We start from the raw sequence: 27,922 nt of genomic DNA, 5'->3' as shown, positions 1-27,922 counted from the left end.
AATAAATTATCCATATGGTATTTTAAGCTAAAACTTAACATATGTGCTCTGGGGACACCAAAGATTTATTTGACATCTTAAAAAATTATTGTAACATGTCCTCTGTAATTCAAATTAGTCATCAAAGTGTTATCCAGTGGCATTGTGTCTGGGTATGCATGTTCATATGGGCACAGGCTGTTTGGGGCCCACATTCATAAAGTTGTGATGTCATGCACATCATTTTAGGTTTAAAATAGTTTGGGTCTCGCATTAATGTTACTCACAAGCTTATATAATGAACATGCGTCTTCCAAACAGTAGGCTAGACAGGTTCAACAAAAGAGAGCTGGTTTGCTTATATATGTACATGCGTGAATGGAGTTGATTGGCAGATGGGGCGAAATAATGAACAACAAATAAAACTTTTGGAAATGCATAACAAATTGCATTTTATTGAAAACTGCTCAGTCAAGACATGCACATGAATTTTACTCTCAACTTGTTTATGCAGATTGTACTTCACAAGCTAAATCATGGTTTCTGTTTAATGTGATTTAAGACTTTATTTAAGGCGCTATTATACTGACAAATGTCGAGAAGGGATTACAAACCTGGATGCGCTCTCTGCTCTCGCCCAGAGAGCCTTCACACATTTAACATGTCTCCAACGCAATCGCGAATCTTTCCCCTTGCTCAAAAAATTGTGCGTGTGTGCATTCAGACTCCATCCTGTGTGTTTGCAAATCCATCCATGCTCGAGCACTCTATAAATGCCCCTATACGTTGCTCTGGTTGTTTGGAATCTGTTATTTTTTTGCATAAGGGCCTGACTTTCTACGCCACTGGTGTTATCAACTAATGCCTACAAATAGAGTAAACATAGCACATTTGTCTGAGCGTTGTATATTTCTCTGTGTTATAATCTATTGATATCAGGTTATATACGGTTGGTGAATGGCAGTAACTCTTGTTCTGGACGAGTGGAGGTTTATCATGATGGTCAATGGGGAACAGTGTGTGATGATCGCTGGGATTCATCAGATGCTACAGTGGTGTGTAGAGAACTGGGCTGTGGAGATGCTAAAGATGCAAAGTCTAATGCTTATTTTGGACAAGGTTCAGGACAAATATGGCTGGATGAAGTAAACTGTACTGGAACCGAGTCTACCCTAAAAAGCTGTAGATCAAATACATGGGGAGTACACAACTGTCAACATCATGAAGATGCCGGAGTCATCTGTCAATGTGAGTCGAATAAAAAAGATTCATAGAAATAATTTATTTTAGGTTAAAAAAAATTCCATTTCACATTAAGCATATAAAAATAAACCAATATTCTTTAAAATATTATTACTGTTTGTAAATTAACTAATATAAAGTTACAAAGCAAAGATGTTATGTTATAATGTACAAAATAACACTAGATATTATATTAAATGTATAGGATTATAAAGAATTTCACAGATGCAAATACTATTATCTTCCAGAGATTTTCTTTTTGTCCTAATGTATATAATTTACTTGTTATTTATTATGATTTATTTAATTATTAAAACATAGGAATATTCATCACTGATCTAATGAAATAAGTATTTACGTACTTTTCATGTCTATTCTTAGATAACTTCACTTATATCAATGAATCAAAAAGCTGGATTGATGCACTGCAGTATTGCCAAACTCATCATCAGACTCTTGCTCACATATTAAATGCTACAGCACAGACGCACATCACACGGATGCTGCAGGGTATAGAAATGACCAAAGGCGTGTGGATAGGACTTGAAAGAAAAATGCTGACCCGATCATCCTCTTGGCTGTGGACCGATGGGTCTCTTGTAAACTATACTTTGTGGCATCCCAGTTTTCCACTAAATCCAATGGGCAGGTTTTGTGGGAAACTGCTTAAGAATTCAACAAGTAACACATTTAGATGGGTGGATGATTGCTGCTTTCAGAGCCTTCCTTTCATTTGTCAGGTACACATTTACTTTTCAAGTGTAATAATAAATGAATGCAGTTGTTGTTTTTTACCGGATACTTTAATAAGATGCCCAATAAAGGATTCATTTTCCAAATCCTTACAGAATTTGTGTTTTGTAGAGCTTGGGATAAAATACTTTTTTGTTATGTTTTATCAGGGATGAAACACTTGGTGGCGCTACATCCTACTTTTGGATTCTTTGACTGATGCTGAGTGATATTTAGGCTGTCGTGATTATTTTTTCATCTTTGTTTTTAAATTTGTTAAAATGCTCTGATTGGTGGTATGTAACTCTGTATAATTATTATTAATACATGTTTAAAAATCTTGAAATCTTATGAATTTTTTTATAGGCCTATCCTTTGTCAGCTTATATGAAATTTATGGCTAATAAACCATTACTATAAGTAAATGTTGGCTTTTTTATTTAATAGCATAATTTTATTCTATATTGTCTATTGATTTTATATCATATTGTAAAAAATGTTTTGCAAAATATTTTAATTTCATAATAACATGCCTAATAAACAATGACAAAAACATTTTATTACAAAATGTTATAATTTATGTTATAATTTATTTTCATTTTTATTGTCATTTAATATCATTATTAATATTGTTGTTAATATTATAATCTTAAAATATCTTCTCCATCCCCCCACACGAGTCATCGATGGTTCCTCCCATTTCTGGCAAGTAGAAGAAGAGGCACCAAAGCTGGTGTGACTATACACATAGCAATATCACTTCGGCGTATGCGTTAATATTTCTAACATTTTGCCATATTAAAGATCGGGATTCAACGGCTGATATGTCGACAAGACCGGGATTCTACCGGCAAGATCTGAACAAGACAGTCTGGGAGGTGCCCGAACGATACCAGAATCTTACGCCGGTTGGATCGGGGGCTTATGGCTCAGTCTGGTGAGTCCAGCAGGCGATATTACGCATACTACTATGACGAAGGCTAGGCTTATGCATATTTATTACGTAGCCTTACGTTTATCCCACAAAGTGTACTGGTTGGCGGCAAGGAAGACCCGGCGTAAGTGGGCGTTAGACTGCTAGCGAAACCTACTGGGTTGTAGGCGGAGCTTATAAATATTTATAAGATGACGCGTCTGGACGGTCCAGGAAGAACGTCGGCATGAGCAATTCAATATTAATGAGCTAAATTATTGTCATAGTAGGGTTAGTGATTTAAGGTCCAATAGTAGAGGAGGGTGAGGTAAGAAAATTTCATAAAAAAACAACATCAGACATGCATCTTAGAGAAAACGGCATAAAGGGAAAAAAATTAACAAACATCTCACTTTTTGATAATAAACTGTTATAAATAAATGAAGAAAGAAATTACTTTCACTGCATGACTCATAGTTTTTAACATGTTAGGCTATAATATATTATAATATTTGTGGTAGGACTGTTTTATTTAGGGTTATGTTGTATTTAATGTAATGAGGATAGCTGTTTTTTGTTATTGACAGTGATAATATGTGACAATCATTGCTGCAGTAAAGACAATCATTGCTGAAATAAAAAAAAACACTCTTTACTGTTTAAAAATTTATATTCTGACCTAAAAGCAGATTTATGTTGCTGAAAGTCAATCTAAAAGACAAAGATTGCCTAGTTTTTATAATATTAAAAGAAAGCTGTTGTTGTTGTTGTTTGTAGGCTATACAAAATGACTGTGTACTAAGGCATCAGATTCTGCAAGTATGTTTGTCATGTTGTATAAACATAACATTTAAACAATAGTCATTTAGTGGCCATCATGCTTAGACCTATTAATTTTCAACCTTAAAGTAAGATTGTTTCCTGTTTTAGTAATGCCACACCCCCATCAGCAATCTGATCCACTCCATCTGTACGGGAATAAGTCCAGCTTTATCATCCTGCCACGGTTTTGCATGTCACACTCATACTAAGAGATTTACATTGCACTGCACATTGTAGCATCTTAGCCACAACATTAGAAGCAAGCCTCCCTCATGCTGTGACTGAAACGGTTGCCATGGTGACACAGCTTCTCTCTTGACCTCAGCATCTTCAACTCGTCCATATGCCCATATATCTTTTTTATGTTTTCTAATAATCGAGTGACTCATCTCTTCATTGTTTTTGCGCAAATCGTCGGCTACCAAAAACAGCTGCACAACCGTTCGGGTAATTTGCCAAGCATGTATTTCTCTTCCGCTTCCTTGAACTTTTACAAAGTTTCACAATTATTGTGTAACAGACATCAGCGCTTCCTCTCAGCATTGCATATGTTGACTTAACAGCGTCACCAAAAAGAACCAAGCTTCCTAAAATCAGTCTGCAGATTTTCTAAAGATCCCTCTCAAGAAATGACCTGACAGAAAATCACAACATCAGCACATCATCTAGTACCTCATTGGTGGTTTCATTGGTCATAAGCTTGCTGGACCTCTTATCAGACTGATTTTTAATTATACGAAAACAGTTTTCGATAAATTCAAACATATTATTTGTTACCAAAACAGCTTTGTGTATTTGAGCAGGATACTTCGGTTGTGAATCGTGAGTCCATTTAACATCGTTAAAATCAAGCATTGTATGCTATGAAAGGGTTGCATACAATTCTGAAATTTTTAACAGTTGCTGAGAGTTAAAAAATGTTCAATGTTTACTTTTTACCTAGCCACCAAAACACAGTGGTGGACAGGTGGGACAAACACCCAACCAAAAGGCGCATGATACAATGACTGGTAAACAAAGCAGAAGTTAATATTTCCATATCAACCAAAACCTCAGCTGACACCAAATTTATTGTGTTAAAAGTATGCAAAATGGAAACTAACAAGCAAATATCCCAAACCCGAAAGTAAAAAACATTGCTTTACAGTTTTTTATTTTGCATCGCATTACCAGTTCTTTCTTACGCTAGCTTTGAGTTTGGCAGATTTCCAGCTCTGAAAAATAACGCGACACAGCTCATTTCATTGTTAGGGACACACAGATGTCCAACATCACGCTGGGACCACCTCATACCTAATGACTTCATTAACTGCATGAAAAGATTCACAACATTAACAGCAGAAACTCACAAGGGATTTAATTGTTGCTGATTCAATCCCATGTTGACTTGAATGGGTTTAGCTAATTCTGACAGCTTGAGGATGTGATTATACTGTATGAGCACTTCACTGCATACCATCAAACAAGACAGACATTTTATCAAGCGTTTGTTAAATATTTGAATAAAAGATGTAGCTGCTGTCATTTTTATAAAAATATTCATTGAATAATTGTGTGAAACCTTCAATGCAACAGGGATTTTGTGTCATATGAGGCTTTATTTAAAATCAGATATTAAAATCACATTTGAATCAAGACATTCAGTCTTTTATACTATTTAGACTGTCAGAAATAAACTGAGCAAAAACCGGAAAGGTGCACAATTCAAATACCTTTAATATCTTTATTTAATGTCATTTTATTCGTAAGTGACCCCCAGTCAAGAATCTCCCTCAAACACTTTCTTACTCAAATGAGCTGTGAATTTGCATTGTTCATGTTAAGCCCCTTTCTATTGTTTGATTATTTGACTTCTATACTGGCGGAGCCGGTTTGTTTTAAAGGAAGGGGGCTGGGAAGACCTGGGGTGTAAAGGGTTGAATCAGGGAATGAGAGAGTCCCAAATGGGGGTTGGGGGCTTTGGTCAGAGTCCTATTTAGTACAGACCTAGTAAAATGAACATATGTAAAACATTCACCAATCTTTAGAGACACAAACTGTTTAAGGAGAGAAAGCAGACAGAGCTAAATTATATTATATTATATTATATTATATTATATTATATTATATTACACTCTAAAAAAGATTGGGTTGTTTTTAACCCAGGGCTGGGTAACTATAGGACAGAACACATTTCTGGGTTAAAAGAAATGTGTTCTGTCCTATAGTTACCCAGCCCTGGGTTAAAAACAACCCAATATTTTTTATTATATTATATTATATTAATATAATATAATATAAAATATATATTATATTATATTATATTATAATAATATAATATATATTATAATAATATAATATATATTATAATATATAATATTATATTATATTATATTAAACAGGCAATTCCATACATATGTCAACCTTATTATTATTATGGTTTAAATGCCTGTGCATAATCTCTGTTAAAGTTTTTAAAGTATTTTTTTAAAGGTGCAGTGTGTAAATTTTAGCAGCATCTAGTGGTGAGGTTGCGAATTGCAAAGAACGGCTCAGTCCACTGTTCACCTCTTGCTTTTGAAACACATAGAGAAGCTACGGTAGCCACCACCGGACAAACATGTCATCGTTGGAGACAACTTAGTAAAAAAGTTTGTCCATTAAGGGCTTCTGTAGAAACATGGCTGCACAAAATGGTGGCTTACATGTAAGGGGACCCTCTGTGTATGTAGATAAAACGTCTTACCCTAAGGCAATAAACACATAACGGTTCATTATAAAAAGTCTTTATACACCCATGATAATTTAGTTTTGTATATTATTTTGCATTTCTGTTAAGAGATCCTTCTAAACATTACACACTGCACCTTTAAGCAATTGTAAATTTTTAAGAATTGCCACGTCCATAACAGGGAAATGTCACATGCATAACGTTATTTCTTTCTCATACAAAATTCAAATAAAATAAATATTGAATGTTCTTTAAAGAGTCATCCATCTTCATTTGATGGTATTAATGCTTCTGTTTTGTGCATTTTAATTCACAGAATTCCTACAAAGTATTTTGTCTTCAAAAAAACCCTTTATTGCCACATCCATAACACATACATTTCCCTCATCTAAAATAGAAAACGTTTTCTCTTGAAAATAGAGAAAATGAGAAAATATGTTTCTTCTTATTATGTCTGGACTCATCAGGGGTTTAGGAAAATATAAACAGATGGTTCTTATATTTGTAATAATGCATTCTCTGTGAATGTATTTTTTTGAGTTTTGACTGCAAATGCTGTCAATCCCATAATGCTGCTCTTATAATTTACTATACTATACTTACCCCTCTTCAAGCTTTAATATTTTTATTTGTGTAAAATATTATTTTTATTTTTATTGGCAGTGGGTATGTGAGAATTGATTCATTCAATTATTTAAAGCTTGCCAGAGGTCTCTGATTTCCATAAGCTTGGACTAACTCAAGTTCATTCATCCTACTGACTAAATGCATGACACTTGCATTTACACTTCCTTTAGTTGTATACTTTCTTTGAAGTACACTCATGTTAGACGTGCCTCTCTGGTCATTTGGTCCAGTAAAAATGTGAGTGTCTGAAGGTTCTGAGGGCTTTACTTTACATGATTCATAGCAAATGACAGACTTGTGTGACTAAAAATAACAAGCATACACATACTGTACACAGACTGTAATAAACAATGCTTAAAATAGGGATGGGTTTAGGGTAATCCTGGAAATGATGCACATTGAAACAAGACATCAGTGCCATGTATGGTCTATGGCAGTGTTAAGAAATGTTGACAGGGTAGACACCTGCTTAATGTCAGCACAGATCCTGGACAACGTCCAGTCAAATAAGTAGTGTTGATCTTCTTTAGCGAGCCTCTAATGCGTAGGAAACCACACATCAGTCATTATCAGAAACATTATATTAATATCCAGTATCTACTCTCTCTCTCTCTCTTTCTAGCTCAGCATATGACGTGCGTCTTCGTCAAAAGGTGGCTGTTAAAAAGCTCTCTCGACCGTTTCAGTCCCTCATCCACAGTAGACGAACCTACAGAGAGCTGAGACTTCTCAAGCACATGAAGCACGAGAATGTGAGTCCCACAAACACACACATATGTACTATATATAATAACAGTCCCCAGTATCCATTCTTGCTCCACAACATCTCAAACAAGTGCTGGACTGAGCATTTCTATTGCTAGTTACCCAAGAGCCATTTAAACCTCTCATGGTTCATGTTATATATGTTATTTTTATTCAGGTTATTGGACTCCTGGATGTTTTCACTCCTGCAGCTTCTCTTGAAGATTTCAATGAGGTGTGAGTGTCTCCCCTACGACAACATCTACATTTGAGAGTCACTCAGAGATGCTTAGATGGTTATAAGGCTACTTTACATGACATGCAGGGACAGCATTTTGACCAACCATCAACCATTATGTTTAGGCTTATGCAAGTTTGTAAAGATTAACAGGACACGCATTAGAAAGACAAGTGTGCCCTTCTGTACGTCTCTAAGCCAAAACTGTCTCTCTTTCTCTTTAGCTACCTTGTAACCAATCTGATGGGAGCAGATCTCAACAACATTGTCAAGTTTCAAAGACTTTCAGATGAACACATACAATTCCTCATCTATCAGCTTCTTCGTGGCCTTAAGGCGAGTACATTACATGTTACCTGGTTTTTAAGAGAGCGAGAAAATCAGTTTATATTTTTAAATTGTCTCATCTAACAGCTCAATCTTTTTCTCATAAGCAGTACATTCATTCAGCTGGACTGATCCACAGAGTAAGTGATGCACATTTGTTCTTCTTTTTTTAAGTGCACTTTATATAGTAGGCTATGATGGAGTTTTAGTAATCCTTATACAGAAACAGTTGAATGACATGAAATGGTTTGATTGTTTTAGGCGTTTTATCTCCTCATAATTTCCGATTTGATATAACTGTTCCTCTTAGCTGTTTTATATTGGTATTATAACTTTTTTCAGGACTTAAAGCCAAGCAATGTAGCAGTGAATGAAGATTGTGAACTCAGGGTAGGAAAAATATCATTTTAATAACTTTTAATGTTTGCTCTACTTTGAGATGCTTTAAACTTTTATATTATTTATTCTAGATCCTGGATTTTGGATTAGCCAGGCAGACAGATGATGAGATGACCGGTTATGTGGCTACTCGCTGGTACCGAGCACCTGAGATCATGCTGAACTGGATGCACTACAACCAGACAGGTAAACTTGAGCTAAAAAAATTCTCGCTGTGCTGTAAAGCATTGTATTTTCGCTGTACCTTGATATGCATCCTATCGATCATCACCAGTGTTTATTAACGGGACACTCCACTTTTTTTGAAAATATTCTCATTTTCCAGCTCCCCTAGAGGTTAACATTTGATTTGTACCGTTTTGGAATCCATTCAGTTGATCTCCGGGTCTGGCGCTACCACTTTTAGCATAGCCTAGCATAATCCATTGAATCTGATTAGACCATTAGCATTGCGCTCAAAATCATAACCAAAGTGTTTTGATATTTTCCTGTTTAAAACTTGACTCTTTTGTAGTTACATTGTGTACTAAGACCGACAGAAAATTAAAAGGTGTGATTTTCTAGGCAGATATAGCTAGAAACTATACTCTCATTCTGGCGTAATAATCAATGATTTTGCGGCCGTAACATGACTGCAGCAGGCACAATGATATTACGCACTGCCCGAAAATAGTCCCCTGCTATTGAAACTACACAATGTATCTACTGAAGAGTCAAGTTTTAAATAGAAAAAATATTCGAAAGTCTTTGGTTGTTTTTGAATGCTATGCTAAATGGTATAATCAGATTGAATGGATTATGCTAAGCTACGCCAAAAGTGGCAGCGCCAGACCCAGAGACCAGCCGAATGGATTCCAAAACGGCAAAAATCAAATGTTTAAAGGAACATTATGTAGGATTGTGGTCAAAACTGGTATTGCAATCACAAAACTTGTGGCTAAAACTGGTACTGCAATCACACAACTGGTTGCCAATACACAAAATGACAACATAAACATCAGTTGAGGGCTGCAACTCCACTTTTCAAATGACAATATCCTGGCCAGACCACTGTTGTCAGTGATAAAAGTATTTGAAATGAACATGATTTCTTAATGTCTAGTGACATATCAAGGCCATTTTATGATTAATTGATATAAATTTCTTACATACTGTTGCTTTAACTATATGGAGCTGGAAAAAGAGTATATAGTCTTTTAAAAAGTGGAGTTTCCCTTTAAAGGGATAGTTCACCCAAAAATGAAAACTTCATGTGTGTCTTCTTTATTCTTCAGAATCCAAACGCAGAAGTGTTGTTTTGGGTTTTCTGGGTACTACGAAAGTGGAGAGTGACCTAAAGTGTTAAACAAATAACCCAACTCATGCCATATCGGTCACCACTCATCATCCACTAGTAACCAGAAAACCTAAAACAGCTGTGCTTGGGTTCTAAAGAACAAAGAAAAACATTAGGGGTTCAAATGACATAAGGGTGAGTTTTCGTTTTTAAACTATCGCTTTAATGATTTGGAATAATAATAAATATTGAAACAATTGTTTTTATGCACTTATGTGTTTTGTAAGTGATTCATTAAATAAGACGGAGCGTGTTTTACAGTGGACATCTGGTCAGTTGGATGCATCATGGGTGAACTTCTGAAGGGCAAAGTTTTGTTTCCGGGTAATGATTATATCCTTTAAATGGTGAAAGGCATGTATACCTCGACTGAGTGCAGTTTTATGTGTGGTTTTTGAGTGACTCTTGCTTCCTGTTAGGCAGGTGAAAAAGCAAAGCCTAAGTGGTCCAAATGTAATTATAGAAGTAAGTTGAGGAAACAGTTTGCAAACAGAGACACAATTACATGAGCCGGGCATCTCACGCTCTGATCTCTATGCTAACCTGCAGCTAAGTTTCTCATCTGTATACATGTTAGGCTGTGTTGTTGATCTTTAACACAATTTCTGCAGATATAGATCAGCTAAAGAGAATTATGGAGGTGGTAGGAACACCCACACCTGAAGTTCTGAAGAAAATATCCTCTGAACATGTGAGATGACATTAGCCAAATAGTCGTTCAATACAGTTTCATTTATAGTTTTTAATAAATGGAGAAATTATAAACAGTGATCGAATTGAATCAAGTCTTATGGGGGGTCCCCACAATGACAAAGCAGCTGACCCAAAATGGCAAAACATCGCTACCTTAAAACACAACTGGATGATTTATAATATTTTATTCCAAATTAGTTGTGTTTAAAGGCTGGAAACTAGTTTAAAGATGAAACATTTCAGCATTATCTTTCATTTGTCACCATTGTTTGAGGGACCCCCTAACTAGAATATACGGGGTACCTACTGCCCCCCTACTGTCCCCCCAGCCCCCCTTCAATCTGAGCACTGATTATAAATATATTCATATTTGTGACCCTGTCTGTAAAATCCAGGCTAATAATCTAATGATGAGATTATGAATATCAAAGTTTGATTTCACTTTGATTTCAATGTTTGACATGATCTTACTCAGTATTAAAGATATCAAGGTTATAGTTTCACAAAATTATTTTTACATTATGTAAGAGGATTTTGTGTAGAAATTAGTAAATCCCAAACAATTAATTTAGCTGGGGTTTCACAAGCAGGGTCAAATACAAATTTATATTTAAGATGAACCACACTGTTGTTTTTTCTCACTTTTGTAAGTCTCTTTGGATAAAAGTGTTGAATGCTGAATGCCTAAATGCCAATGTAATGAAAAGTTTAACTGAAATGAATTAGCATTTGTTTAGATTTTTTTATTATTTATAGGCTCAGAAGTATATCCAGTCACTTCCATACATGCCCCAGCAAGACCTGGACAAGATATTCAGGGGGGCGAATCCATTAGGTAAGAATGAAACAATGTTTTCACATGACATCTGCATTAAAATGCCCTTTTAACAATGTGACCCTGGAACATTAAACCAGTCATGAGAGTCAATCAAAAAAATACATTTATTCTTCATCTGAAAGTTGAATAAATAAGCCTTCCATAGATTTATGGTTTGTTAGGATAGGATCAAATTTGGCTAAAATACAACTATTTGACAATCTGGAATATGATGGTGCAAAAAATCTAAATATTGAGAAAATCCCCTTTAAAGTTGTCCAAGTTCTTATTAACCGCATCCAATAACAAAAAAATAGTTTTGATATAATTACATGTAGGAAATTTACAAAATGTCTTAATGGAATGTTACATACTATTCAAATGATGTTTAGCATAAAATAAAAATCAATAATTTTGAACCATACAATGCATTGTTGGCTATTGATTGGTTTTGTGGTCAAGGTCAAAAACATATACACAGTGGATACATATAGATTCTAGAAGCTGTAATCACCAACAAAGTCTTTTCTACAAAGTATTAAAATAAAGTGTGTTCAATACTTATTCCGTGTGTCATTTCACTTTATTTATTATGACTCAACTTGTATACTTAAATGTTCTGATTTCTTTATATGAATTCAATATTTGGCTTGATGGCTACATCTGGTGGAAATTTTGTGTCACTTAGAAATTCCCTTACTGATAAAAATGCTGATGTGTCAAATACTTATTTTCCCCGCTGTATATTTTATACTTCAAAATGTATTGAAATTGATGTTTTCCTTCTAAATACATCTATTATGATATAGTAATTATGCCCTCTTTCTAGCGGTTGACTTATTGAAGAAAATGTTAGTATTGGATTGTGATGGGAGAATCTCTGCCAGTGAAGCTCTGTGCCATGCGTATTTTTCTCAATACCATGATCCCGACGATGAACCAGAAGCCTCTCCGTATGACCAGACCCCTGAGAGCAAAGACCGAACACTGGAGGAGTGGAAGGGTGAGAGACACTACAAGATACACTTATTGATTGAACATTGAGGAGCGGTTTCCCGGGCAAGATTTATCTTACTCCCAAACTATAATGCATGTTTGAGCTGCTTTAATTTGAAAACAACTTGTAGTGACAAAACATATATCAGTGCAATTGTTTTGTCTCAATATGCACATTAGTAATGTATTTTGTAAGGTATGTTTGTGAAAGCTACTTAACTAAGGCCTAGTCTTGGCTTAATCTAAACCCTGTCCGGGAAACTGGTCCTGAATGTTGTCTCATCTTTATAGTAAACCAACGTCCCACCGAAGCTATTTGTTCGTTCAGAAAATCAATGCAAACATCATCTCTATTTACCTTCAGCCCAGTAGACACACAAAATTATAAATGCTATATCTAAGACACATGATTTTTATGGCAAAATCATCTTAGAAACCACACAACTGTTTCTACAAAAAAATCATCCTACATAATGTAAAGAACCGTCTGTAAAAATTGAAATCAAACTTTGATGCTCCTTATCTCATCATTAGATTATGATTCTCTCTCTCTCTCTCTCTCTCTCTCTCTCTCTCTCTCTCTCAGAGCTGGTTTATGAGGAAGTAAACAATCTCAAAGCCCCTGCCAATCAATCAGAAACTCTTCAGGTGGAACAGTGAGACTGATCTTAAAAACAATCCAGGATGATTGTCACCGCCCTATCACTGCCTGTCAATCAAACTCTCAAGACACGGGATTGCCAGACAAACAGTATAAACAGACTACAGACCAACCTGAGACAATGACAAAAGTATTTCCAAGGCATGATGCCCTTCCTGTATGAATTCATACGCACATTTAAATACGAGCAATGGTATTGTACCGATGACACAATGTATTAATATTATAAGGTGCATGTTGTGTGTGCGTGCGTGTGTATGTATGTGTGCAGATTGTGTGTTTTGAGTATTTTTTATATTTGGTGTGAGGCAGGTGTCAGGTAAAGCAGGGTATGATGTACCTCATACAAGACCAAAAACTAGGCATGCAGACAAAAAGGCTATGTTGGAGAAAATATGTTTACATTGTTGAAAGGAGCATCTTATAAAGGGCATACACACTCTCAGAAACGGGTCTGTCATTGGGACGGTACTTTTTAAAAGGGTCCTAATATGTACCATTTATATGTACCTTTGTTCCCTTTATGGCAGGAGTGGGGAGCCCTGGGTCCTGGAGGGCCACTGTCCTGCAGATTTTACTTCCAACCTTAACCAAACACAACTGAATTTCATTTCCAAGTAATCCTGAAGACTTGAATTAGATTTTTCAGGTGTGTTTGATTGGGGTTGGAACTAGACTCTGCGGGACGGAGGCGCTCCGGGACCAGGGTTCCCCACCCCTGCTTTATACGGTACCAGCGTGCAAACATGTACTTTTTGAAAAGGTACCACCACAATGACAACTTTTGTACCTTTGTGACCTTTTTTCTGAAAGTGCACGCAGGGCTGGAAACGGCAGAAATCCACTGGGGGGACTCTATAGTTGGGTAATTTTGGATGACGACTTATACAGTTTTCTACAGTTTTTATATTTCTTCCCAAGTCTGTTTTCCAGAGCTCTGAGACATATTTTTTCCCAATTGTTTCGTTCCGAACAGAAACAGTATTTTAACGTTTCCGGTTTTTGGTTCAACCCTAAAACTGACGTTCCTGATCAGGTTAGAACAAAAAAATTAAGTTCCCGAACCGCTTAATTACGTTCATACATCAGCTGTGGGACATACAAATAAGTAGGCTGATCATTAGAACATTAAACTTAAATTATTAGTCTACATAATTTTCCTTAAGTCTCTATCTTGTCATCAAACATTAAAAAAGGCTATTATGGAAGCGACATAACTGTAATTCTGACATGCGTTTGTTTCAGCAATATACATGAATTAAGACAAGGAAAATTTCTGCCATGTCGTTTATGGGCAAACAAATGTTTTTATTAAAAAAATAATAGTGTGGTATTTCGAGATCATTTTGTTTGTATGTGCCCTGTCAAGAACAGAAAGATTGTTTGCTTGCTTTTTGAAACGCGTCTTACGTGTATGCACTTTTGAGTGCATATAAACACGTGTACACACACAGACAGAGGACGAATTCCAAACAGCGTTTCGGGAAGAAGATGCAGCATAAACAGTCACTCCACAAAAAGTGAAAATTGCGTTGTTTTTCAGTGCTTTATTTATTTATAAATGTATTTAAATGGACTACAGTATGAGACACAGTAGCGCAACTCTCCCTCAAGTTTATACTTCAAGAGTTTTTATCTTTGAGGAACTTAGGGATAATCACGTTCGATTTGGACCGGACACATTCAACTTTCACCCTATTTAAATTTGCATATTAATCCGTGAATCGCATGCGAGCCGAACCGTGGGTCATGATCTGTACGGATTAGTATTAAAAAAACAAATATCTTGAGATACTTGCCTACAATATTTACCTCTTATGATTGAGCATTAGAGACTTGGGCTTGAGTAGGCTACTTGCTGGCGACAAGCTTCTCATTTCTCTGATGAATCAACGACGACCGGGAGTGAACTTCACCGAGTATTGCACAGAAATCTTGTCGAAGAACGAAAAAAATAACTGTATTAACCGGTTCCCATTATTTTAAATAAACAATTCTGTTCCGGAACATATTTTTTTTGAAAGTTTCTGGTTTCATTTCTATTCCTTGCAAAACATCAAAAGTTTCTGGTTTTCGTTTCGTGAACCGTTTCAAAGCCTTGCTGTTTTCTTGGGTATTTTAAAATACTTTTAACAATCAATTTGTCCTTATGTTAAAGCAAAATTTGTAGAGTATAAAAATTTGGATATTCAGTTAATTTAGGAAAAAACTGAAATGAAACCGATACATCAGTCATACAGTGCCACTGTGACTGTGAAGTGTCATCATGTGACAAGCTTGATGATGCATTATAAAATAATAGTTGCAATAAAAATTATAATAGGGAGTCATTTTAAATGCCTTTAAATACACTCTTAAAAATAAAGGTGCTTAAAAGGAACTTTAAAGTGATGCCATATAAAACTTTTTTTGTTCCTCAAAGAACTATTTAGACAGAAAATATTCTTCTATGGCATCGTGAATCACCTTTATTTTTAATAGCGTAGCTTTAAATATTAAGATATATATTAATAAAATCTACTATTTCAAAAAATATATCCAGTTTAAATTGGAACTCCGTCCCCCTCGAAATTCACTCCCCGGACTCTGTCCCCTCGCGTCCCCCCAATTTCCAGCCCTGCATACATGCATTCATGTATTAAAGTCTCTGCATAAATGTAGGCAGATACATAATCTGTATTTACCCATTTACCCATCTGCAGGGTTGAATATTGCATACCTCATAAATGTTTTGACTGTAACGAGTAATGCATAAAGTGAAAAGTGTTTACCAGTTATTTTAGAAGATGTACTTCCAGTGATTTTGGAAACACACAGTAGAGTCAAAAACTGACTCCTCCCCTCATAAACATCTTATCAATGAAACACGAATATGTTGGATATGCTGCTACATTAAGATTGATCAAGTAAGATTCATAAACCATGTTTAAAACGTTTAAAAACATCCAGATGCATCACAATTAAGGAGAAAACATTTCTTAATTTTAATGAAAAAATATAATTTCCTGACTGTTCTTCCGTATGTGTAATGTAAAGTGTTTTACACAATACTTGAAAAGGATTTGTGAATATCAGTAGATGTTTACTGAATGAAGATGCTTATAGGTGAAAAAAACTGCAATTCAGATGTTAAGGTTTGTTTCACAATGTGTGTGTGTTTATTAGGTAAATTTCGAAACATCCTAAAGGACAATGATGCAACTCTGATGTCATGAAACTGTAGTTGCCATCATCTGAAGCTCAATGGGTAAAACTGGTGTGGTTTCTTCTTTTACACTTTATTATGTAAATGACAGAAACCATTGACTGTCCTGCCTTCATCACAATACATTCCTATAGTATATGCTTCAAAAACTCTTTCTACTTTAGATGCATAAAACAGAAATCATATACAAATATGGTAAAGTCTGCATATGTGGCCTTAGCACTTTGACCCCAGTGTTACGCTGTGTATCATATTCTCCTCCTGGTCTACTGCATGCCTTTTTATCTAAGAGAAAAAATACATTCTGCTGTTTCAGTGGACTTGATGTATTTTTAGCACTATATGACCCAAGTCTCACCAGCATGTAGCCACTCCACCCTCATTCTCTGCTCTCTTAATAAAACGAACTGCTTTACTCAAACAAGTTTCTGTGTTTTAAGTTAAAGTAAATCAAATAAACATACACATTATCCAAGATCTAAAGGCAACAACTGCAAAGGATTTGCGCAATATGTAATATAGGCTAGACTTTTGAAATTATATTCTATTTTGCTTTTAAGTCAAGTATTAATGACTCAAAGCTGAACCCGATACAAGTATGAGAGACACGAGTTTCGATGTTTCTTGTTAAATGCACGCACTCCTGTGCGTCTCCGGTGCGAAAGAGTGAACCGCCCCCAAACGTCCTGCCGCTCTCTCCAAAGTTGCGCTCTGCGTTTCCGCTCGTCTGAGACTTCGTTTCATCATAACACCAGACAAACCATGAGCACGTAACACTTTAATTTCACATTTGAAAGATATTCTTTCAAACAAACTCTCAGGATGTCACTCCGAATCCGGGCAGGATTTTATCGTCAGGATATAAACAAGACCGTTTGGGACGTACCGGAGAGATACAGCGATCTCATCCAAATAGGAACCGGAGCGTACGGGACAGTTTGGTAAGTACATTCTTTGAAAAGTTGATATTATTATTTGAACAAGACATTTTAATTTAGGTCTAAATTGTTACAATAATGATTTAACTATAAGTATTTAGTTAAATGCGCCACATACTATTAGGAAAGGAGAACATTTCTAAATAAAGTTGCGCAAAATGTGGATTTTGTAACTTTACTGATACGCAGATTGGCGTTATTTTTTAAGTCTGCTACAACTACCGATAGTTTCCTACATTTTCTTGCTATAGGCTATTAAATCCTCGTGGCTTATCCAGTTCAACAACTGTGAGATCTTTAAACTTTTCTCCCTTTGTAAGACAACAAGGGATTGCATAACAAAGCCTCATTGTCTGTGCTTAACAAGCAGAAGTTGCCGAATTAGCGAGACCCTATCTGTCTAAAGTCAGTAGCAGACTGATATATTCCTCAAATATCCACCAAGTTTCCCACTAAGTACAATGGTTTCTCTTGGTGCGCTCTAAGCACAAGTATATTTATTTATTTTTATTTTATTTGTTCAGACCACATTTTGCATTTTGGGGTTGTCATGAAAACATACAATAAACTTTGATATGTCGTATCTATATAACAAAAATGACCCTCTTATGTTTGTAGCCTATTTCCCTCTTATTTTATAACCTCAAGTGGTAATGCAAGGAACCAGTTGTAGGAACAAGTGTTAGGTATTGATCTTGTAATGACATTTCACTCCTCCCAATATTTTCAAAGTTCAGCCAATGACCGTAAGACAGGAGTGCGTGTGGCCATCAAGAAGCTTCACAGACCGTTTCAGTCCAGACTGTTTGCCAAACGTGCCTACAGAGAACTACGACTCCTCAAGCATATGAAACATGAGAATGTATGTTAACAGCACCTACATTTATCATTTACATGATACACATCATGTTGGGTTGGTGGATGCAAAATTGTGCTTTCTAACAAATATCCTATTGCACAGGTCATTGGGCTACTGGATGTCTTTACATCAGAAATCTTGTTGGAAAGATTTCAGGACTTGTGAGTCAATCTTTCTTTCAGTTTAAATGCAGTTTTCTTAGCACAATTTTTCATTCCCAATGCATTTAATCTTTGTCTGTCTCAGTTACCTGGTGATGCCGTATATGGGCACAGATCTGGGAAAACTGATGAAGATGGAGAGGCTATCAGAGGACAGGGTTCAGTTTTTGGTCTATCAGATATTGAGAGGACTGAAGGTTAGACACAGACACACACATTTGTGAAGCCCTCGTTTATAGTTTTGTGGTATCTATAAATCTCTCTTTTTCTCTCCGCAGTATATTCATTCAGCCGGGATCATTCACAGGGTATGTGACCTCTGAAAGTTTAATAAAATGCACGGAGGGGGTTGGGTGACCACTTCATTCAACCCCAACATTCAATCATCCTCTGTCCATCTCTTCTGTTTCTCACTTTCTTAAACATGTCTGAAAAAATGTATGGAGGCATGTTTCTTTAAGAACTTTTAAGTATCTGAAGCCATTAAGTGTGTATATATATATACGATATAAGAAGAAGAGCAATTGTTTACTATTTTTACCACCTCTTTAGAAGAGTTTGTGTTTATAGTAATTGTCTTCTTTGGGTTGTCATTACTCAGGATCTCAAACCAGGAAATCTTGCAGTGAACCAGGATTGTGAGCTGAAGGTATTAATGTTTACGTTTTGCTTTCAGTGCTGTACTTATGTTATACAAAGTATTATGATGTATTATTATGTATGTTATTAGATTACATATACACCTCTGTGCAAAAGTCTTAGGCCGCAATTAGATTTATTGATTTTGCAATGATAAAATAAGCATATGTCTCTTTATACAACTAGATCATTGGTATGCAGTACTAAAAAAATTGAATACCATTATACGCTAAAGTGTCAAGTATTTGGTATGATCTCGTTTTACACTTGAACCATGGCAGGAACCTGCAGGATCTCTTAAACCTAAATGAAATGACATCCTAGTTTCTTCAGTCTCCTTAAAGGTGCAGTGTGTAAATTTTTGCAGCATCTAGTGGTGAGATGCTGGTGAATTGCAACCAATGGCTCAGTCCACTGCTTACCCCTCGGTTTTTAATCACATAGAGAATCTACGGTAGCCAGCACTGGACAAACATGTCATCGTAGACAACTTGGTAAAAAAAATGTGTCCATTCTGTAGAAACATGGCAGCACAAAATGGTGACTTCCATGTAAGGGGACCCTCAGTGTATGTAGATAAAAATGTCTCATTCTAAGGTAATAAACACATAACGGTTCGTTATGAAAGGTCTTTATAAACCACTTATAATATAGTTTTGTATATTATTTTGCATTTCTGTCAAGAGACCCTTCTAAAAATTACACACTGCACCTTTCAAAGAGTTCAAGATGTGTTTACCGCAATATAGAGATGTCTGACTATAAATACCGACTATAACCAGAAGAAGCCTTTTGTTTTGAATATTGTGTTGTGTATATATTTCCTGTTTGTATGTTAACAAACAGCATAAAATTAATATGGGCATCATTACAATTTTGCTTAAAAAAACTGATGGTGGCTTAAGACTTTTGGACAAAACTGTAATGCAATAAAAGCATATGTTGGAAATCTTGTCGCAGATTTATTGATTGTATATTTTGGATGCAGATCCTGGACTTTGGACTTGCACGACAGGCAGATTCAGAAATGACGGGTTATGTTGTTACTCGCTGGTACAGAGCACCGGAGGTTATCCTAAACTGGATGCACTACTCACAAACAGTTGACACACACTAGACATATGTGACCCTGGACCACAAAACCACTCATAAGGGTCAATTTATGTATATCATACGACAAATAGCTTTCCATTGATGTATGGTTTCTTAGGATTATGTCAATATTTGGTTGAGATACAACTATTTGAAAATAGTTGAGAATCTTTTTTTATATATTTACGGTAGGAAACCCACAAAATATCTTCATGGAACATAAACTTTACTTATGGCATTAAAAAAATCTATAATTTTGATCCAATGTATTGTTGGCTATACAAATAATATACCCATGCAACTTATGACTGGTTTTGTGGTCCAGAGTCACAAATACATAAACAAATGTAGATGTCACTGGTGAGACATCAAAATAAAATCAACAGAATCCTTTTCTAAATGTATAGCTGATAGATCTGAATAATATCTTGTTATTTCTCTTGTTTTTAGTTGACATCTGGTCGGTGGGCTGCATCATGGCAGAGATGTTACTTGGGAGGCCACTTTTTAAAGGAAATGACCGTATCTTTTTCTCATAATAACAGAAACACAATGTCTGCTGTAGGTTGATATGCTGGCGCCATTTAAAACAAGCATACGTTTACATCACACTATTTATCACTTCTGTTTACCCAGTTTAATAATACAAAAGCTACTGACTCTGCCTGACACCTTATTCACATTTATGTATTTGTCTGATGCTTTTATCTGAATTGCATTCAAACAATACATTTAATCAGTACATACACTCCCTAGGAAATGAACCCATGACCTTGGTGTTGCAAGCGTCACATCTAGTTGAGTGAAATTAGACTATTATTAGAAAATACAAATGCAAAACAAGGTCTGTGCTGTCTCTCCTGTCTTCCACTGTATTCCTTGACTTTAAGATTTAAAGATCTGGACCAGCTGAGAGAAATCATGAAAATCACAGGAACGCCAGCGCAGGACTTCATCGCGAAACTACAAAGCCAAGACGTAAGTGTGTAACAAATAACGAAAGAGATTAAAAAGAGAAATCGATGTCAGTAATGTTACTATTATTACTATTAAAAATTATCATTATTTTTTTTATTATTAAGTTATTATTATGGGCATATATATATATATATATATATATATATATATATATATATATATATATATATATATATATTCCTGTAATCATGACAATCTCTAGAATTATTATTGCTATTACTACTATTATTGTACATACTATTATTACATAATATACATATGATAATTATTATTATACAAATATGTATTATTATCTGTTTAATTTATTATTATTATTTTTATTATTATTATTTTTATTATTTTGCTTATTATCATAGCTTCATAACAATATCATCATCTGTATTATTATCAGTTTAATTTAATATTATTTATTAGTATTATTATTTTGCTTATTATCATTGCTTCAGAACAATACCGTCATCACATTTGTTGTTTTGTTTTTGTTGTCTGTTTTGTTTTGTTTTGTTTTGTTGTTTAGTGTTCTGCTTAACTCTCTGTTGTATGTTTTGCACTTATAATAATAAAAAAAGAAAGAGAAATTGATTTCATACATAATGCATGTGCTATTCCTTAATGTGTTAATCCAGGCCAAAAACTACATCAGAGGTTTACCCAAAGTGCCAAAGAAAGACTTAAGCACAATTTTCTTTAAAGCCAGTTCAGACGGTAAGCCATGTTACATTATAATAGATCTCTGCCCATTGATAGCACTGCACACTCGAGCACGTTTTAAAACATGTCTCATGTCTTTGTCAGCCGTGAGCGCTCTAGAACGAATGCTGGTTCTGGATCCAGAAAAACGCGTCAGTGCTGCAGAAGCTCTTGAGCTTTCACTGTTCACCGAGTTCAGAGAACCCGAGGAGGAGACGGAGGCACTGCCATACGATCACTCCATGGACAACACAGAGCTGCCTCTGGATCAATGGAAACGTATGAGAGGGGTCCGGGGAAGGGTTGATGTTTTAAACACAAATCGTGTTAGCCAATAACTGTTTCCTGCAAGATATAGTGATATTCCACAAGGGGGCGCTAGATATCTAAGGCTGAATCTGAAGCAAAATGTCATTAAAATCACAAATGATTTTACATGCTGGCATTTTCACACTCTAATATCCGTTTTTTCTGTACAGGTCACACATTTACAGAGATCTTATCATTTCAACCACCCATCACAGAGATCAGAGACTCCAAAGAAACATGTCTATGAATGGATACACACACACACACACACACACACACACACACACACACACACACACACACACACACACACACACACAGACACAAAGATAAAGACTAACTGAGCACTATGTGCTTCTCTGTGAGAGAAAATTTTGAATAAATATAAGCTTTAAAACTTTTTGATACAATATTGCTCAGTAACAAGACTCTACATTGTTACAAGCTCAAAAAAAGTGTTTAAATGATGTAAATATGCAAAACAATATACAGAGTACACAACACACTTAAAAATAAAGCTTACTAAAGGGTTCTTGGTCAGGCATAAAGAAAATGTAACATTTACAGAAACTTTTGTTGCACAGGTTAATAAAAAGTAAGATACTTATGGTTTTTTATTGAATGAAAGGTTCTTTAGGGAAACAAAAATGTTTCTTCTTTCGCATTAGTCTTTTGCAAGAGTGTGAGCTGTGATTTAAGTGTGCCATTATCATCATTTAATTTACTGTTTATTGATAAAATATATTGTGAATGATGATATGGTTTTATAAAATAAATAAATCATTACAATGAGTTTCTCATATTTGTTTTTTGTAAATTATTTATTATGTGAGCAAATGTTTCAGCAGTTTTCAGCAGACAGGCTATGTTGACAGCTACGCAACGTTAAGATGAAATTTAATAAAACACAGCCAACTGCTTAAAAAACTGCTTTAAACACTTAACATTTTTTCACTTTTATAAATTTAATGTAGATACACTGTCAGAATTCTTTTTTAAATGGTCTTAAGCTGTCCACGGGGTGATACTCTTTTAAAAAGTACACCTTTGCACCTAAAGAGATGACATTTTAGAGGTACATATTGGTAAATGTATATCTGTACCTAAATGGTTCATATTAGAATCTTTTTAACCCCCAGTGATACCTTAGGACCATTTTTTCTGACAGTGAAAATGTTTTGCTGAAAAACACTCAAATTGTCTCCATAAAATTTGAATTGATATATATATATATGCTAATAATTTTAAACATTATGATGACGCATATAATTATTTTAAAGTAAAATCACATACACTCTAAAAATTATTAGAGTAATTTTTGACCCTTAATAGGTAAATATTGGACAAAACATAAAAATGACCCAATGCTGGGTTGTTTTAACCCAACTTATTATACCTCATGGTTGCATAACAACTACCCAACATCATTTTTAACCCAGCATGTGTTCTGTCCAATATTTACCCAATATGGGTCAAAAATAACCCAGATAGGTTAATTTAACCTAGAAAATTTTTATAGTCAAATTTGATGCGGCTATGAATCAACATTTTAAGCAAGCGTATTACTAATGTAACGTATAGAAGAGGGTGCTAAGTTAAGCCAATGACGGCTGCCTCCCCGGGGTGGAAAAAAACCCCGGACTTTTTAGCCGGGGGGAAAAATTCCTAAGAGGAAAAAACCCTTGGGATATATATATATATATATATATATACACACACATACACACACGTAAACGGGTAAGGTGATCAAGCGGGTTCTGATGGTGGTCGTTGATCAGGCATCAGCTGGGTATCACGTTGTCCTAAAAACAGGCTGATGTCTTCCTTGTTCTATGAAGTTCCTCCTTCAGAAATACGTAATGAGTTCTGATTGTGTAGCTTGTTTAGTGTTTTGTGATTCGACAGCAGCTTAACCTGAGCTGTTTAAGGCCCTGTCCTAAATGGCTCACTTCATGTGGACTTGCGGTCTCGTGGCCTTAAATTGCGCATGCTTGCTTAGTCTACGAGTCTGTAGGGTGACCCATCTGTCATTTTTTCGCTCGGAAGTGTGCTCATCAGTGCCCCTTTGCACCCTTGATGCGCTCTTCAACGAAGCTCGCACTGCAGCAGGCTTCACACACTCTACCAACCCACTGAGGAGGAGTTCACACTGATGGGCAACTTCTCTACCTATTTCCATCGTGACACTGTCCCAAAATATAACTCCGGTCCGCCCTCTTGGACTCACGTCAAGAGTCCCTAAGGTCTGCACTACATGATGTCATTAAAGTGTGGACTCTGAGGAGGTCCAAAAGTCCGGAGTGTGCCATTTGGGACAGGGCCTAAGCTGACTAACGTATTCCTGTGGGCGGAGTTTAGTGTTTTATTGATGTCATTCAACCAGGAAGTAAATGCTGGAGTCCAAACCGTAGGCTTTAAAAGGGGAATTCTGTTAAAGAAAATATATCACCTGGCAGTAAACTTTGAGCTTTATCATTTTGCATGTATTATTTATGCTCTAACAGCAACATTACACACTAACTAAAGTTTGAAAAATGGGATCAGGAAGAAGGTGACCTTTAAAATTAAATGACAGAAGAGCTGTACACTGTAAAAAATTACTTCAATTATTTTTGAAGTTTATTCAACTTAAAATTTCATTTTAGAATTTTTTTTGTTACCAACTGAAGTATATTTTTAAGTTGATCCAATTTTTTAACAGTGCAGTTCCTTAAATAACCTTTAACATCTGAAATTTGTGTTGCACAAATTTTTTTAATAGTGAAAAATGGCTATTAAGATAAAAAAGATATGAAGGACATGGTTCTTCTATATGGCATCGCTATGAAGCTCCATTTTATGCAGCTTTATTTTTAATAGTGCGTTATGATGTTGAGGATCTAGAACTGCTAATGTAAATGTTTTTTTTTTCTTGTTTTTTTATTGAGCAAGGCTATTTCTAAGGAATCACCTTGAAATAATCAGTCACACCTGTTTAAACATGCTTTCATCCCACTTATGCAGCAACTTGTTACATATTTGACCCCGACGTCTTCATATATAAAGCGGCACATTTCTCTCCTCAAGATACTTTGTGAGCTCCTGAAGCAACACAATGAGAAGAGCTGCTTTATTTCTGCTGCTGGCTGCAGTGCTGGCCAATGGAAAAGGTGAGCAAATTAAAACCATTTTACAATAAACATAAATGTAAAAAGTTATATTATGCTTTTATTCCTAAATAACATGTTGTTAAATAAAAAAAGAATTAAAGATGTTTTGTTGAATTTTGCAGTGATTTATTCATGTGATATTTGTTGCTGGATTAACATTAACTTGATAAGTGTCTTCTACATTAAACCCACAGAGGCACGCTGGGAGAACGGCTATGATGAGAATCTAAGTTTCGCCTGTCTTCCAGGACAGTCATTATCCTACGTCAAAAGGTGAATACGAAGTAAAATTCGTAAAATTAACTAAATTTTATTTTTGCTAGGCTGAGCAAAAAAGTTAATCTGCAAGCATGTGTTTAAAACACTTTTTAATTAGTTTGAATGTTCCTATGCTTAATGAAGCCAACATAGCAACAGCAATGAGGACAGAATGTGGGAGTTTGGCTGTAAACCCACCTTTGATGCCAGCACTGAATGTTTTTGGTCACCTTATGCGAATGACTTTGACCAGCAATTCACCTTTGAATGTCCACCAAACCACGTCATGGCGGGAATGAGCAGCTATCATAGCAACAAACACGAGGACAGGCGGTAAGCTCTTATATTTGACCCATTTTAAAAACTTCAATTCACGTGAGCTAATGTCAGTGCCATGTTTTTACACAGGTGGCAGTTTTACTGTTGTAGAAGTAATGGGTATTGTAATGCAGACTGTCAGTGGACTACGTATGTGAACTGGTTTGATGAAGCCTTCCATTGGACCGTACCCAACATGAATTATCTGGTAGGCACTGACAGCTACCACGAAAATAAACACGAGTGAGTATCACAGTTTTAACATGAACATTGTTCATTGACATTTTGTAAGGAAGGGACAGTCATTATCACAAAATTAAGTCCATTCGGTGATCCTGTCTTTAATACTTGATAAATCTTAGTATTGATAAAGATTTACAAAAACATTTTTACAGCATGTTTACATGTTTTTTTTCCCAAATTGACTAACAGTTTATTCAAGCTTTACATTTTACGAGTATATGTGTGTGCCTGGGATGTTTGCTTTATTCTCTGATGTATTTCTACCATCACTTTGAGAAGCTCCTTCAAAGTCACTACACAAAATTAAGTTTTATTATTACATTATTAAGTTAAACTTTATATTTCAATACTGGCTAATATGATACCCATTTTATTTTTTACAGAGACCGGCGCTGGAAGTACATGTTCTGCTTACAAAGAAAATGCTGAGATTGTCACACATTTCCACAAACTTTCAATAGTTAAATAAAAATGAAAAAAAGATGTGATGTGAATTAATTGTTGTAATTGCATTAGGTCTGAGACTGTATATGAACCTGTACAGGTAAATCATTTATATAAAAAATAACTTTTTCCCAAAATGAACCAAGCCTGAGATGTACTACAATTAGTAGTGGGACAACCCCACTGGACCCAGCAAGCAATTTTGGCTAAAACAAGGACAAATTTGGGCCATCAGTGAAAGTCTAATGGACGTCTAACTGTAGCCCAAGAATAGAGGATGTTTATACACTTACAACATGAAAAATAAATGAAGCAAACACCTTTAATACCTATTGACTTTGCTTACATGATGGAATATCATACATCTTACAAGTTATTTTGGAAAAAATGTCATATAACCAAATACCAGGTTATTATGGTAGAAATGGGTTACTCACAGCCAGACTGCTGTATATTGGGTCTTTAGTTAGCTATCATTTCTTAGTTTGATATTGCTTGATGGGTAGTTCCTGCAAAATCATAATGTCACATGACAGCAATGCAAACTTAATAATAAAACAGTGAAAAGTAAAAAAGTTACAAATTATTAAGTATGCACACATTTAAATCACTCCCATCACTTCTGCAATCTCAAGTCACATTGTATCATTTTAATAACAGATTTCTAACTAAAACTCCACATTCTCTTGAATATTCAATAACCGCAGGATGAAATGAGATCACACCAATGCCAATATACAAATAGTTTTGCATTTCATCCAATAAACAGATCTTTCAATTGCATTCGCAGACTGTTGTGTCAGATGTGCCAGATGACCAAAGAGATGAAATGCAATATACACACCTCAGCAAATTAAATTGAATCCCAATGATTTGATTAATCAAGGTTTACAGAAGGAAAAAGGCAAATGGAAGAAGGAGGAGCAAAAGAGAAGACGGAAAAAACGCTCACATAAGTAAAGAATAGTTCATCAGAACTACAACAGTAATGATTGAAATGATTAAGGATCAAGAACGGACAAAAAAGATGTTATTAAAATTAATAAATGGAAAGGGCAGCAACCGAACCCGATAGGGGGACAAATTTGAGAAATATGATGGATTCAGCACCGTCCAACGTGTGATTTTTTATGTGTTTTGTAACCTGTGTCACGCAGGGCTCGTGTGCATGCAGAAAGAGGTATTAGGTGATTTTGCAACACTGTGCATAAGAAACTTGTGATTTTTCTTTATTTGACAATGTATAGAGAAATGAAGGCCACCTGTTCTATAGGGTAGCCACAGATATTAGTATATGTTTTCCTAGTAGGAATTAAGTTGATTTTTCTTTTATGTGATAGTATATGTTTCTTGGTTGCTTCCTGTCATGAATGTTTCGCTTGCTTAAGGAAGGAAGTCTGTTT

The 27,922-nt window shown here is 35.4% G+C and overlaps 4 protein-coding genes across 5 annotated transcripts in view; all 4 read left to right on the top strand.

Annotated features, from left to right (window-relative positions):
* Positions 1-2,258, top strand: part of LOC129432498 (scavenger receptor cysteine-rich domain-containing protein DMBT1) — a 70,234-nt gene extending 67,976 nt beyond the window's left edge. Inside the window, 3 exon segments of the mRNA XM_073865512.1 lie at positions 919-1,227; positions 1,603-1,961; positions 2,124-2,258. Coding sequence (XP_073721613.1) covers positions 919-1,227; positions 1,603-1,961; positions 2,124-2,129 — 674 coding nt within the window. The 3' untranslated portion in view covers positions 2,130-2,258.
* Positions 2,259-2,650: 392 nt separating this feature from the next.
* mapk11 (mitogen-activated protein kinase 11) lies at positions 2,651-16,985 on the top strand. Of its 2 annotated transcripts, none has more exons than XM_073857164.1 (12): positions 2,651-2,890; positions 7,648-7,777; positions 7,948-8,006; positions 8,232-8,343; positions 8,445-8,474; positions 8,677-8,724; positions 8,805-8,919; positions 10,331-10,406; positions 10,685-10,760; positions 11,519-11,597; positions 12,409-12,582; positions 13,162-16,985. In XM_073857164.1, exons 1-12 carry the CDS (start codon positions 2,778-2,780, stop codon positions 13,233-13,235), a joined length of 1,086 nt encoding a protein of 361 aa, XP_073713265.1. In that variant the 5' UTR covers positions 2,651-2,777; the 3' UTR covers positions 13,236-16,985. The 2 variants fall into 2 exon arrangements, with proteins under 2 accessions (XP_073713265.1, XP_073713317.1); XM_073857216.1 differs by lacking the exon at positions 2,651-2,890 and adding an exon at positions 2,985-3,194.
* Positions 16,986-17,126: 141 nt separating this feature from the next.
* On the top strand, positions 17,127-22,907 carry mapk12b (mitogen-activated protein kinase 12b). Its single transcript, XM_073857118.1, has 12 exons — positions 17,127-17,382; positions 18,112-18,241; positions 18,341-18,399; positions 18,485-18,596; positions 18,678-18,707; positions 19,001-19,048; positions 20,027-20,147; positions 20,587-20,652; positions 21,029-21,108; positions 21,735-21,813; positions 21,904-22,077; positions 22,278-22,907. The coding sequence occupies exons 1-12, from the start codon at positions 17,264-17,266 to the stop codon at positions 22,352-22,354; spliced, it is 1,095 nt and encodes a 364-aa protein (XP_073713219.1). The 5' UTR covers positions 17,127-17,263; the 3' UTR covers positions 22,355-22,907.
* Positions 22,908-25,108: 2,201 nt separating this feature from the next.
* On the top strand, positions 25,109-26,558 carry LOC129432076 (hemagglutinin/amebocyte aggregation factor). Its single transcript, XM_055190287.2, has 5 exons — positions 25,109-25,256; positions 25,451-25,529; positions 25,659-25,847; positions 25,923-26,075; positions 26,459-26,558. Exons 1-5 carry the CDS (start codon positions 25,202-25,204, stop codon positions 26,502-26,504), a joined length of 522 nt encoding a protein of 173 aa, XP_055046262.1. The 5' UTR covers positions 25,109-25,201; the 3' UTR covers positions 26,505-26,558.
* Positions 26,559-27,922: the final 1,364 nt, after the last annotated feature.

This window comes from Misgurnus anguillicaudatus, chromosome 1 (assembly GCF_027580225.2).
Source record: "Misgurnus anguillicaudatus chromosome 1, ASM2758022v2, whole genome shotgun sequence".
Classification (NCBI taxonomy): domain Eukaryota; kingdom Metazoa; phylum Chordata; class Actinopteri; order Cypriniformes; family Cobitidae; genus Misgurnus; species Misgurnus anguillicaudatus.
This window is presented reverse-complemented; position numbering and strand designations above follow the sequence as displayed.

What these genes read in the sequence shown, in the direction of transcription:
- mapk11 (XM_073857164.1), top strand. Translation starts at nt 2,778, where the DNA reads ATGTCGACAAGACCGGGATTCTACCGGCAAGATCTGAACAAGACAGTC. An exon ending in GATGCACTACAACCAGACAG is followed by an intron (nt 8,920 to 10,330) that starts GTAAACTTGAGC and finishes CGTGTTTTACAG; the next exon opens with TGGACATCTGGTCAGTTGGA. An exon ending in TTTCCGGGTAATGATTATAT is followed by an intron (nt 10,407 to 10,684) that starts CCTTTAAATGGT and finishes TTCTGCAGATAT; the next exon opens with AGATCAGCTAAAGAGAATTA.
- mapk12b (XM_073857118.1), top strand. Translation starts at nt 17,264, where the DNA reads ATGTCACTCCGAATCCGGGCAGGATTTTATCGTCAGGATATAAACAAG. An exon ending in GGAGCGTACGGGACAGTTTG is followed by an intron (nt 17,383 to 18,111) that starts GTAAGTACATTC and finishes ATATTTTCAAAG; the next exon opens with TTCAGCCAATGACCGTAAGA. An exon ending in AGATATTGAGAGGACTGAAG is followed by an intron (nt 18,597 to 18,677) that starts GTTAGACACAGA and finishes TTCTCTCCGCAG; the next exon opens with TATATTCATTCAGCCGGGAT.
- LOC129432076 (XM_055190287.2), top strand. Translation starts at nt 25,202, where the DNA reads ATGAGAAGAGCTGCTTTATTTCTGCTGCTGGCTGCAGTGCTGGCCAAT. An exon ending in TCATTATCCTACGTCAAAAG is followed by an intron (nt 25,530 to 25,658) that starts GTGAATACGAAG and finishes TGCTTAATGAAG; the next exon opens with CCAACATAGCAACAGCAATG. An exon ending in AACAAACACGAGGACAGGCG is followed by an intron (nt 25,848 to 25,922) that starts GTAAGCTCTTAT and finishes GTTTTTACACAG; the next exon opens with GTGGCAGTTTTACTGTTGTA.